Source organism: Somniosus microcephalus, chromosome 27, assembly GCF_052327205.1.
Source record: "Somniosus microcephalus isolate GS21.2 chromosome 27, FLI_Smic_1.0, whole genome shotgun sequence".
Taxonomy (NCBI): domain Eukaryota; kingdom Metazoa; phylum Chordata; class Chondrichthyes; order Squaliformes; family Somniosidae; genus Somniosus; species Somniosus microcephalus.
In genome coordinates this window covers 11,540,987-11,553,232 of record NC_141013.1, presented here as the reverse complement: position 1 = coordinate 11,553,232, position 12,246 = coordinate 11,540,987, and the positions used below count along the sequence as shown (strand labels likewise).

Sequence of the window (12,246 nt, the reverse complement as noted above, 5' to 3'; positions counted from 1 at the left end):
AAAATCATTGGCAAAAGATCTAGACGGGAGATGAGGAGACATTTTTTCACTCAGAGAGTTGTCGGGATCGGGAACGCTCGACCTGAAAAGGTGGTGGAAGCTGATTCCATAGATAATTTTAAAAGGGAGTTGGACAGGGACTTGAGGATGAGGAACTTAGAGGGTTACGGACAAAAAACGGGGATGCACGACTGCTCTTTCAAAGAGCCAGCACAGGCACGACGGGCCGAATGGCCTCCTTCTGTGCTGTAAGTTTCTATGATTCTTTGATGTCTCTCACCAATAGTCTCAATAGTAAACATTCCTTTGGACCTTTCCCATTGTATTTAATGAACCGTTCACCAATGGAAGAAATGCAGCATTGAGCCACGGTCCACTCAAATAGCAGTTGAATTAATCGAGCCTTCAGACAGTTAAGAGTACAGATTAACCCTCTTCGCGCAAGTTTTTACTGGGCTAACGGTCCAAGGTTACTTCCATGAACAAATCTGACCAGATGCACCAGACTCCCAGAGAGGGTCAATGTCATTTAAATCGAACGCCTTGTACTACATGTAACACAGACAATTGATTTGATGATGCAGTCTCGTTTTGTTAATTCAAAGTCGTCTTTTGAATTATGCAGTGGTTCGAATTAAGCAATTTTAATGAAACAGCTCAGGAGGTGTTTTCTGCACAATTTTGATTTGAATTAATGGATAATTCAAATTAAGCAGACCGCATTCATGTCAGCTGAATTTGAAAATCCTTTCAGCTGATTTCAGTAGAATTTAACCTGGATTCAGGAATTTAATAATGTTTTCATTTTTTATATGGGCAAATTCCTGCCCATTAATTACCCCCCCCCACCATTTTAGTTATACTGGCATTTTCACATCAATATGAACCAATTTCAGCTGCACATTGACACAAAGGTGGCAGCATAAGTCTGCAGTCAGGTCCCAATCTGATTGTAAAATGCACTAAACCCCCTTGGTGAGGCAGTCTCAAAACTCAGGATTGACGCTGTGTTGAGTATAATTCCAGTCTGGTGTAATGTTGAATATTACATAAGAACATAAGAAATAGGAGCAGGAGTAGGCCAATCGGCCCCTCGAGCCTGCTCCGCCATTCAATAAGATCATGGCTGATCTGATCCTAACCGCCAATCCACTATCACAGAACCATCTCCTGAATCTAACAGAATTAGACACACGAAATAGGAGCAGGATCAGGCTACACGGCCCCTGGGCCCGCTCCGCTACCCACAGGGCCATGTCCGATCCGAACCTAGACTCATGTCCAAATTCCTGCCCGCTCCCTGTAACCCTTAATTCCCTTTACTTCTCGGAAACTGTCTATTTCTGTTTTAAATTTATGTAATGATGTAACTTCTACAGCTTTTTGGGGCAGCATATTCCATGGACCTACCACCCTCTGAGTGAAGTAGTTCCTCCTCATCTCAGTTTTGAAAGAGCAGCCCCTTATTCTAAGACTATGCCCCCTAGTTCTAGTTTCACCCATCATCGGGAACATCCTCCCCGCATCAACCCGATCCAACCCCTTCACAATCTTATATGTTTCAATAAGATCGCCTCTCATTCTTCTGAACTCCAATGAGTAGAGTCCCAATCTACTCAACCTCTCCTCATATGTCCATCCCCTCATCCCCGGGATTAACCGAGTGAACCTTCTTTGTACTGACTCGAGAGCAAGTATGTCCTTTCTTAAGTATGGACACCAAAACAGTACGCAGTATTCCAGGTGCGGTCTCATCAATTCCTTGTACAACTGAAGCAATACCTCCCTATTTTTATATTCTATCCCCCTAGCAATGAAAGCCAACAGTCCATTGGCCTTCTTAATCACTTGCTGCACCTGCATACTAACCTTTTGAGTTTCGTGCACCAGGACCCCCAGATCCCTTTGTACTTCAGTACTTTCCAGTTTCTTGCCATTAAGATAATAACTTGCTCTATGATTTTTCCTGCCAAAGTGTATAACCTCACACTTTCCAGTATTGTATTCCATCTGCCAAATCTCTGCCCACTTACTTAGCCTGTCTATGTCCCCTTGCAGGTTTTTTATGTCCTCCTCACTCACTACTTTCCCTCCCATCTTAGTATCATCTGCAAACTTTGATATGTTACACTCGGTCCCCTCCTTCAAATCGATTATATAGATTGTAAAGAGTTGGGGACCCAGCACTGACCCCTGCGGTACACCACTAGTTACTGATTGCCAGTCTGAGAATGAACCATTTATCCCAACTCTCTGCCTTCTGTTAGATAGCCAATCCTCTATCCATGCCAGAATATTACCCCCAATCCCGTGATTTTTTATCTTAAGCAATAATCTTTTGTGTGGCACCTTGTCAAATGCCTTTTGGAAGTCTAAATACACTACGTCCACTGGTTCCCCTTTATCCACCCTATATGTTACTTCCTCAAAGAACTCCAGCAAATTTGTCAAACATGACTTCCCCTTCATAAAACCATGCTGACTTTGTCCTATTAAATTATTATTATCCAAATGTCCTGTTACTGTCTCCTTAATAATGGACTCCAAAATTTTACCTACCACAGATGTTAGGCTAACCGGTCTATAGTTTCCAGCCTTCTGTCTACTGCCCTTTTTAAATAAGGTTGTTACATTAGCAGTTTTCCAGTCTGCTGGGACCATTGCCGAGTCCAGGGAGTTTTGGAAAATTATTACCAATGCATCCACAATCCCTACCGCCACTTCCCTCAAGACCCTAGGATGTAAGCCATCAGGTCCAGGTGATTTATCCGCCTTGAGTCCCATTATTTTACCGAGTACCACTTCCTTAGTGATTTTGATCATGTTTAGCTCCTCCCCCCCTTTAGCCCCCTGTTTGTCCAGTGTTGGGATATTCTTAGTGTCTTCTACTGTAAAGACTGATATAAAATATTCATTCAGTGTTTTTGCCATCTCCATATTTCCCACTATTAATTTCCCGGTCTCATCCTCTAAGGGACCAACATTTACTTTAGCCACCCTTTTTCTTTTTATATAACTATAAAAACTCTTACTATCTGTTTTTATATTTTTTGCTAATTTACTTTCATAATCTATCTTCCCTTTCTTAATCAATCTTTTTGTTATTTTTTGCTGTCTTTTAAAGTTTTCCCAATCCTCTATCCTCCCACTAGATTTGGCTACCTTATATGCCCTCGTTTTTAGTCGAATACTATCCTTAATTTCTTTACTTAGCCACGGATGGCTGTCTTTTCTTTTACACCCTTTTCTTCTCAGTGGAATATATATTTTTTGGAAATTGTAAAATAACTGCTTAAATGTACACCACTGATCATGTATCGTCTTACCCTTTAATCTATTTTCCCAATCCACTCTACTCAATTTCGCTCTCATACCTTCATAGTCTCCTTTATTCAAGCTTAGCATGCTTGTTTGAGATCCAACCTTCTCACCCTCTAATTGAATATGGAATTCAACCATGTTATGGTCACTCATTCCAAGGGGATCCTTTACTAGGACATTTTTAATTAATCCTGTCTCGTTACACAGGACCAGATCTAAGGTTGCTTGCCCCCTGGTCGGTTCAGTTAATACTGCTCAAGAAACCCATCCCTAATACACTCAATGAACTCATCCTCAAGGCAGCCCTGCCCAATTTGATTTGTCCAATTAATATGATAGTTAAAATCCCCCATAATTATAGATGTTCCCTTATTACAAGCCTCAACTATTTCCTGATTGATACTCCATCCAACAGAGTTGCCACTGTTCGGAGGCCTATAGACTACACCCACTAGTGTTTTTTTCCCCTTATTATTCCTTACCTCCACCCAAACTGTTTCATTATCCTGATCCTTTGACCAGGCTGGGGAGGGGTTTTCTGGACCTCCATGGGCACTTTTATAAATTTTCTTTTGAGAAAGTGGACATCTGCTTCCACACTCTCCAGGCATGAAAGATTTGGGGTCCATGGAACCTGCATTACAGATCCATAGCTTGTCTAATGGTGGGCAGAGTGAGATTTGGAGTCTGTAATATATATCTGCACCTCCAACTCAGTACTGACCAAAGACAGAAGCGGGGATCTTTCTGACCTGTATGGTACTAAACCACTGACTTATTGGGCCAGAAATTCGTGTCCAAATGCGTGAGTACGGTCTGGGTACTCACGCATCTGGCCGGTGGAAATGCCGGCGTTCAGCATGCACAGTGCATGCGGGGAACGCCGGCATTTCCAGTCCTCTGAACGAAGGGGTTCAGAGGCACAGCGCGTGCGACTGCACAGGCAGCGCTTGCGCAGTGAATTTCGTCGATTTCATTCATGGATTCAGTGAGGGTAAGTCCTTACAAGTTACACTTGAAAAAAGCATGTGTAAAGTTGTTCCAAGGCTGCGGAGGAAGATATATTTTATCGTGGAGCTTCTGAAAGGCAATATTTTTGTTTGGGAAAGGGAGGGAAGTTATTTTAAGAAATTTTAAGTAAGTTTTAAAGTTTTAATTTTTTTTTTTAAACGGGTTTTCAGAACGGTAGGTAGAAGGAGCAATTGTGGCTGTGTGAATGGAATGTGAAAATGAGTGTTCTAAAATGAGTAATGTAACATTTCCAGCACTTTTAAGAAAGAAACTTTTCATCAGTCATAAGTAATTATGTATGTATGTCCGCATATATTCCTTTACGTATATGTATGTATGTTTTATATTCCTTTACTTATGTGTATGAATGTATGTTTTTAATTATGATTTTCCAATAAGTTACTTTCTCTGAAAGTCATAATTAAATAATACATTCATACACATAAGTAAAGGAATATATACATAACACGCAAAGGAATATATACAGACATAAATACTTTCAGAAGCTCCACGATAAGAAATATCTTCCTCCGCAGCCTCTGGAGCAACTGTACCCATGCTTTTTTCATGTGTAAATTGTAAGGACTTGACCTCACTGAAAGCATGAATGAAAGCGGCGAATTTTACTGCGCACGCACTGCCTGTGCAGTCGCACGCGTTCTGCCTCTGAACCCCTTCGTTCAGAGGACAGGAAATGCCGGTTTTCCCCACATGCACTGTGCATGCTGAAAACTGGCATTTCCTCCGGCCAGACGCGTAAGTACCCCGACCGTACTCACGCATTTGGAAGGGAATTACTGGGCCAACATTTTACATGTCAATAAAATGAAAAATTTAACAATTGCACGATTTGCCCCCTCGCATCTGCGACTGAGGGTCCAAGGAGGTGCATTGCGCAAGAGGTCATCGTCGTACGTATCCTCACACTGTTCCCTTTCGGGAACTGTATGAAGTGGTGGAAGGATTTATGGCCGTGATTAATGCTCATTCCGTGACCGTAACCATCTTTGAACCAGCCATTAGGGTGGTTAGTCCTATGGCGTGAGGGTTTTACGGGCTCCCACAACCCATCTGAGGGGGGGGGCCACCCACACCCACGGACGCAAGTATCCCGCTGGATGTCCACCCAGAATTTATAGTTGGAGCTCCGACTCCACTTGCCGGGACTGTCTGGAGTGGGGTTCGAAACCCTACTCCTTCTGGCCCAGTGGCAGGGATGCTTACTGCTACGCAAAAGGCCCACTCCGCACAAAAGGTGACACCCATACGTTTCCTGCGCCTTTTCCCTCCCCGTGACTGGAGCCCTATGCTGCCACTTGAAAGACCAAGCTATCACCTGCCCTTTTTGCGGCGCCTTTGACTTCTCATTACCAATGATGAGCAGGCGCTGCACCTCCACCTCCTTGAGGAGATTGCTGAGGTCATCATCAGTTCAATTGTGAGTTCTTTTAATGCCGTGAATTGTGCTCATTCCAGCCATTTCACTTTGCTAATCGGATTGGGCCTTTGGCATAGCGGTAGGATCCCCGCCGCTGGGCCAGATCAGGGTAGGGTTTCGAACCCCGCTCCAGATAGTCCCGGCAAGTGGAGTCGGAGCTCCGGCTCTAAATTCTGGGTTGACATCCAGTGGGATATTTGCGTCCGTGGGTGTGGGTGGCCCCCCCTCCTTGTATAGCTTGTGGGAGCCCGTAAAACCCTCCCGCCATAGGACTAACTGCCCTAATGGCTGGTTCAAAGATGGTTACGGTCACAGAATGAGCGTTAATCATGGCCATAAATCCTTCCACCCCTTCATACAGTTCCCCAAAGGGAACAGTGTGAAGACACGTATGACGACGACATTGCTAAATAAATAAATGGAATTAAAAAAATTCTTTTAGGGCTTTTAAAAGTCTTTAAATTGCTTTAATTCTGTTTAAAACTACTTCAGATTCTTCAAAATAATGTAAACGTTTTTAAAAGTTTATAAAAGTTACCAAAATCTTCAAAAAACTTCCAAAAACCTATTTAAACTGCTGCTTTGCATGTAAAAATGCTTAGCAGCTTGGCAGAAACATTGGGGGCATGTCCTGTTAAACTGAGACCTCAAGGGGCGTGTCTCAGTTGTACAGCGCGCTACAGGCTTCGCGCTGGCTGCACTCCTGGGCGGCGTGACGTCATACGCTGCCCGGGATTCTTCTTTTTCAAAATCGAATTCCAGGCGTCCCTGGAGGTCAACGGCCAGCGCGTCGGGTAAGTGCATATCAGGGGCTTGCACGCGCGGCAAGCCCCCGATCTGAATTTCTGGCCCATTATAATATGAGAATCCTACAACAATGATATATATGTTTGCACAATCTCTATTCTGCAAACAGCAATTGATGCTAGATCAATTGTTAATTTTAAATCTGAGATTGATAGATTTTTTTAAAATTTGTTCATGGGATGTGGGCGGTCCTGGCGATATTAATGAAAGATCAGGTCAATCAATCTGTGCTGGGTTAGCTACTCTCGGCCGCGGTGATGGTAAGGACACCACAGTTAGCCTGAGTATCTGCATTATGCAAGTAGTAGTGTGGGGGAATATCAGTCAGGGCTCCCATTCCTGATCAATGACTCTCTCACTAGAAGTGCCCGTGTGTGGGTGTCGGGCAAGAACAAGGCATGGCTCGGGTGTGATGCCCACCTCCCTCACAATCGAATCGTCCAATTTGAACTAGGGGTCACTGTTTAAAAAATAAGGTGTCGCCCATTTAAGACAGAGATGAGGAGAAATTTTTTCGCACAGAGGGTCGTGAGTCTTTGGAACTCTCTTCAGAGTGCGGTGGAAGCAGAGTCTTTGAATATTTTTATGTCAGAGGTAGATAGATTCTTGATAAGCAAGGGGGTGAAAGGTTATCGGGTGTAGGCGGGAATGTGGAGTAATCGGATCAGCCATGATCTTATTGAATGGCGGAGCAGGCTCGAGGGGCCGAGTGGCCGACTCCGGCTCCTAATTCGTATGTACAGGAAACTCTCGTTTAAACGGCACCTAAATATCCGGAATTCTCTATTAACCAGCAAAATTCTCACTCCGAAAACAACACCTCAATAACCGGCAATGTTGCCGAGTCCGAGTCTCCCGCGGTGGCCGAGTTAGTCAGTGGGGGTAGTTCTCCAAACTGCCACTACTCGGCTTCTTGGCGCTGTCGGAAGTCCGAGCACCTCAATACCCCTGTAACAGGAGTCTGACTCTCCCGTGCTGCTGGTAGTCTCTTCCGATCCACCATTTTACAGGGGTACTGTGTGTCTCCCACGCTGCTGGTAGTCATTGCATTGCATTACCCTCAACTGGCAGTACTGTACTTAATCAAGCATCTTCCACCATCCATTTAACACAACATTCTGTAGGTGAGTACCCAATTACTGTATACTGCACATTTCTTGATTTTTTTATTTTTCTTTGTTAAAAATAGCCTCGGTAGATAACCCTCTCCATCATCCGGAATTTTTGATTAACCGGCAACACGCCGGTCCCGTCGGTGCCGGATACCAAAGAGTTTCCTGTATCATGATGCCCAATGTCCAATACATGCTGTATCGAGTCAGGTTCTCTGCCACTAGCGTATACTCAGAAAAGACCCGCCCCCCAACCCCGCCCTGTGTCTTGGCTTACAAACAATGAATGGCAGCTTGGATGAGATACCAGAGGGCAATACTCGAGGATTAAGGCCACTGGATGGTCTTGAGCAGTCAGCCAGTCACCCAAGCAAACGTAACATACCCAGAGCTTCACGCTGAACTTCGTGCCTGAATAGTGAACATGGTACTGGGGAGAGTGGAAGACGGATGTAAAATGGAGGAGGTGGCAGGTTACTTTAGGATTAATTTTGATTACTAATAGAAAACATTGGCCCTTCTGCAGACGACTTGCAGCAAGTAATTCCACAAAACATTGCAACTCACTCCCAGCAATGTGGCAACAAATTCTGAAGTGCTAAGTAGTTTTTTTTTTTTAATGATTTATACAAGTTGCTGATGAAGCAAAGCCTTTAGAATTGATCAATAAACACTGAAGCAGCTGGAGCATAATGTAACTTCTTGAAATTCTTTAGGGGAACCATACTTCAACAGTTTCAACAAAGTAATTGATTTCACTCAGCTCTCTGACCTTATAGCGTGTCGCAGTCGATGTAATGGGAAGGTGGATTGACAGTGGTAATTAAGGCAGGTATACAATTATTAAACAAATATGCGGCTAAATTCAGCAAGTCAGCGATCCTAGCAGGGCGCATCACTCAAAAGGGAACTTGGGTTGGAAACAGAGATACAACAAAGTAGTGGGAACTCTCTGAGCAAGGCTCCACACTGGCAGTACAGGCTTGCTGAATGAACCTTATACAGTATACCTAAAATCCCCTGTTTTTCTTTGAATAGTGCCATGAGATTTTATTTACATCCACCTGAGAAGGCAGGTCTCACCTGAAAGACAGTGACGTAAAAGAACTACTGAGCACTTGGTTTGAGTGTAAAACAAAGCTTTAATCAACTGTTTCACAACCATGAGCTCTAGTTACATCACTAGTTCCTGGTTACAAAAACATTCTGAGCACGCTGGGCCCACGCCCGAGTATTTATACTTTCCCTGGACGGCGCCTCCAGCAGGCCGCCCAGTGTTATCCCATGAGTCATTTCTACATGAATGGCAAGATTCATGACAGACAGCATCTCTGACAATGCAGCAGTCCCTCAGTACTGCACTGGAGCATTAGCCTAGATTATGTGCTCAAGGCTCTGGTGTGGGCTTGAACTATCACTGTGCTATGGCTGACACATTGCTATGGGTCAACTTGAATTGAGACACTGTTTGTTATTCCCTGGTGCTTTTACCTGGGGCAAAATGTTTCACACTTTCATACTTCATTTCTCACCTTTTGAGCAACACATAAAGTAACAGTCACGGCCTTGCTGCCTTCACTGAACTCAAAATGGAACACCCCTAAAATTGCGTTGGCCAAATTCCCTTTCCATTTTTGAGCCAAACACCTCTTTACCATTCAACAACTCTTATCTTGCTTTAAAACCCGATTCTGCCCCAGATGTGAATAGTGCTCCTGTGTCTAATACCTTTCATACTCCTGGTCAAGATACAGGAAAAAGCTTTTGCCTGATGGGCAATTCGTCTCTCAGCTGAAGTCTCCAGTCTCTCTTGCTCTGTTTCAACCTTTCTTGTCTCTCTCTGTTTATGGTCATTGCTCCTGTGAGCTTTCCTCTGTTCCTTCCGAGCTCCAAATGTGTCATCCCACGCGCTCTTCCTCATTGAGTTGAAATCAAGACTCATCGCCCCATCTCTAACTCTTAATTTATTCTTTCCCAGGACCTTTAAAATGACAAAACTTCTTAACTCTCTCAGTCTTCCATATCCCCAGCAATCTTTTAATACCCAAACTTGGTGTCACCTCACTATTAATTCTTGCATTATCTCATCTTGCCTACTCTTCTCAATCTTGCCGGTGTCTTCACCTTCAACACCTAGCTTTCATAGGAACATAGAAACAGGAGGAGGCCATTCAGCCCCTCGAGCCTGCTCCGCCATTCAATGAGATCATGGCTGATCTGTGACCTAACTCCATATACCCGCCTTTGGCCCATATCCCTTAATACCTTTGGTTAACAGAAAGCTATCAATCTCTGATTTAAAATTAACAATTGATCTAGCATCAATTGCCGTTTGCAGAAGAGAGTTCCAAACTTCTACCACCCTTTGTGTGTAGAAGTGTTTCCTAATTTCACCGCTGAAAGGTCTGGCTCTAATTTTTAGACTATGCCCCCTAGTCCTAGAATCCCCAACCAGTGGGAATAGAATCCCGAACCTGTTCTCTCTATCTACCCTATCTGTTCCTCTTAATATCTTGAAAACTTTGATCAGATCACCCCTGAACCTTCTAAATTCTAGGGAATACAACCCTAATTTGTGTAATCTCTCCTCATAACTTAACCCTTGAAGTCCGGGTATCATTCTGGTAAACCTATGCTGCACTCCCTCCAAGGCCAATATATCCTTCCTAAGGTGTGGTGCCCAGAACTGCTCACAGTGCTCCAGGTGTGGTCTAACCAGGGTTTTGTACAGCTGCAGCATAACTTCTGCCCCCTTGTATTCTAGTCCTCTCGATATAAAGGCCAGCATTCCATTAGCCTTTTTGATTATTTTCTGTACCTGTTCATGATATTTTAATGATCTATGTACATGGACCCCCAAGTCTCTTTGGACCGCCACTATTTTTAGCCTTTCACCATTTAGAAAGTGCCCTGTTCTATCCTTTTTAGGTCCAAAGTGGATGACCTCACATTTGCCGACTTTGAAATCCATTTGTCGCAGCTTTCTCAATTTAACATCTATAAAAAAAACTCAGATGTGTAGAAACTCACCGAGCAATCGCAAAAGCAGGAACAGAACTCCCAGCGCATACGACTTGAGCTCAGGGTTAACCGCCCTGCAGGAAAACAGGAAACACATGAGCAGACTGAATGGATGTTAATTAACACGCTCACAATCAATCTGTCCTGCAACTGCAATGCGACTGGTTACATTCATTGCAATTACTTCTTTCACAAATTACAAACCACTTCAAACTGATGACCCGAAGCCAGAGGGAATAAAAAATGAAAGCCGAGGTTCCAGATGGATATTGGTTGTATTCTGAGTCATTCATTTCCAGCTATAATCGCTCAGATCTTTTTGATTCTGTGATTCTTTACAAAATGAAGGATTTAAACATGCACTCTGCAATTTGCTTACTTGCCATTCTTTGTGCCTTTCTTAAAATGAACAGGCAAAATAAATCAAACCTAAAAAAGTTGCATGCGAGGTTCAATACCTCTGCACTGCCACTCACGAGCACAGCTTTCAAAATCATAATGAGACTTTTCCTGTAGGCTATACATTTTTATTGTCCATTTCAGTGTTAAAATATGTTTTTTTTTGTGTCAGCAATGTAAGCAATGCAAGTTCAAAGGAATGCAATACTTTCCAATTTCAGGCACTTTCAAGTCAGGTACAGCATGGATTAGGCGCAGAATAAAGCTCCCTTTACACTATGCCATCAAGCACTCCCAGGATCTGGTACAGTATGCGTGTGATACAAATTAAAGATCCTTCTCAACTGTTCCATCAGGTCAGATACAGCACAGGTTAGATGCAATGTTGAGCTACACCAACAATGTCCCTCGGCTCCAACCTCAAGAGCCTCTGCTACTGTATCAATGTTTCCTACAGCAGTCATCGTGTGGCCTCTCTGAGTGAGATTGACAAATTTAGTGTCCAATTGGGGCAATTTTGTGTTGTGGGCCCAACTCATTTCATGTCGAACCTTTTAAAGCTACAGGAAACTTTCTTTTATCCGGCACGGACGGGACCAACGTGGTGCCGGTTCATCAAAGATTCCGGATAACCGAACGCTATAGTAAAAGATACGGAGCTGAGAGCTCCGTATAAAGCAACAAACCCTGTGCTTCAGAACAATGGGCACAAGTTGCAAGTGTCTCTGTAGCTTAGCAACAGCTGCAGCCACACCCTTGCACAGCAACAAATGGAGTAAAAAAAAGTAATAAAAGTTACCTGAACCTACTCCTGAATTTTGCCGGTTAACCGAGATTTCCGGTTATTTGGGTGCCGGTAAATCAAAAGTTTCCTGTAATTGGATAGTGTGTAAACCAAACACCACTCAATCCCAAGCCTATGATTTTTTCTTCCATTACTTTATTTATGGTTTTCCTCTATTCCCACGAAATACGCCAAGAGAAGTGTGGGAATGATATAGATTTTAAAAGGAATATCAGTGCTCCATCTGGTTGGGACAAGTGTACCTCGCTTAAATGTGTCTCTTCTACCATGTGCTGATCTGGTGATAGCTGCAAGGAAATCAGTATGTGAGATCCGTCATAGAAGTGAGGAGG

The 12,246-nt window shown here is 43.5% G+C and overlaps 1 protein-coding gene across 3 annotated transcripts in view; it reads right to left on the bottom strand.

Moving 5' to 3' along the window:
* slco3a1a (solute carrier organic anion transporter family member 3A1a) overlaps positions 1-12,246 on the bottom strand; it is a 235,140-nt gene that overhangs the window by 3,349 nt on the left and 219,545 nt on the right. For all 3 annotated transcript variants that reach the window (XM_085968513.1, XM_085968514.1, XM_085968515.1), the window contains one exon: positions 10,720-10,784. In XM_085968513.1, coding sequence (XP_085824639.1) covers positions 10,720-10,784 — 65 coding nt within the window. The remainder of the gene's footprint in view (positions 1-10,719; positions 10,785-12,246) is intronic.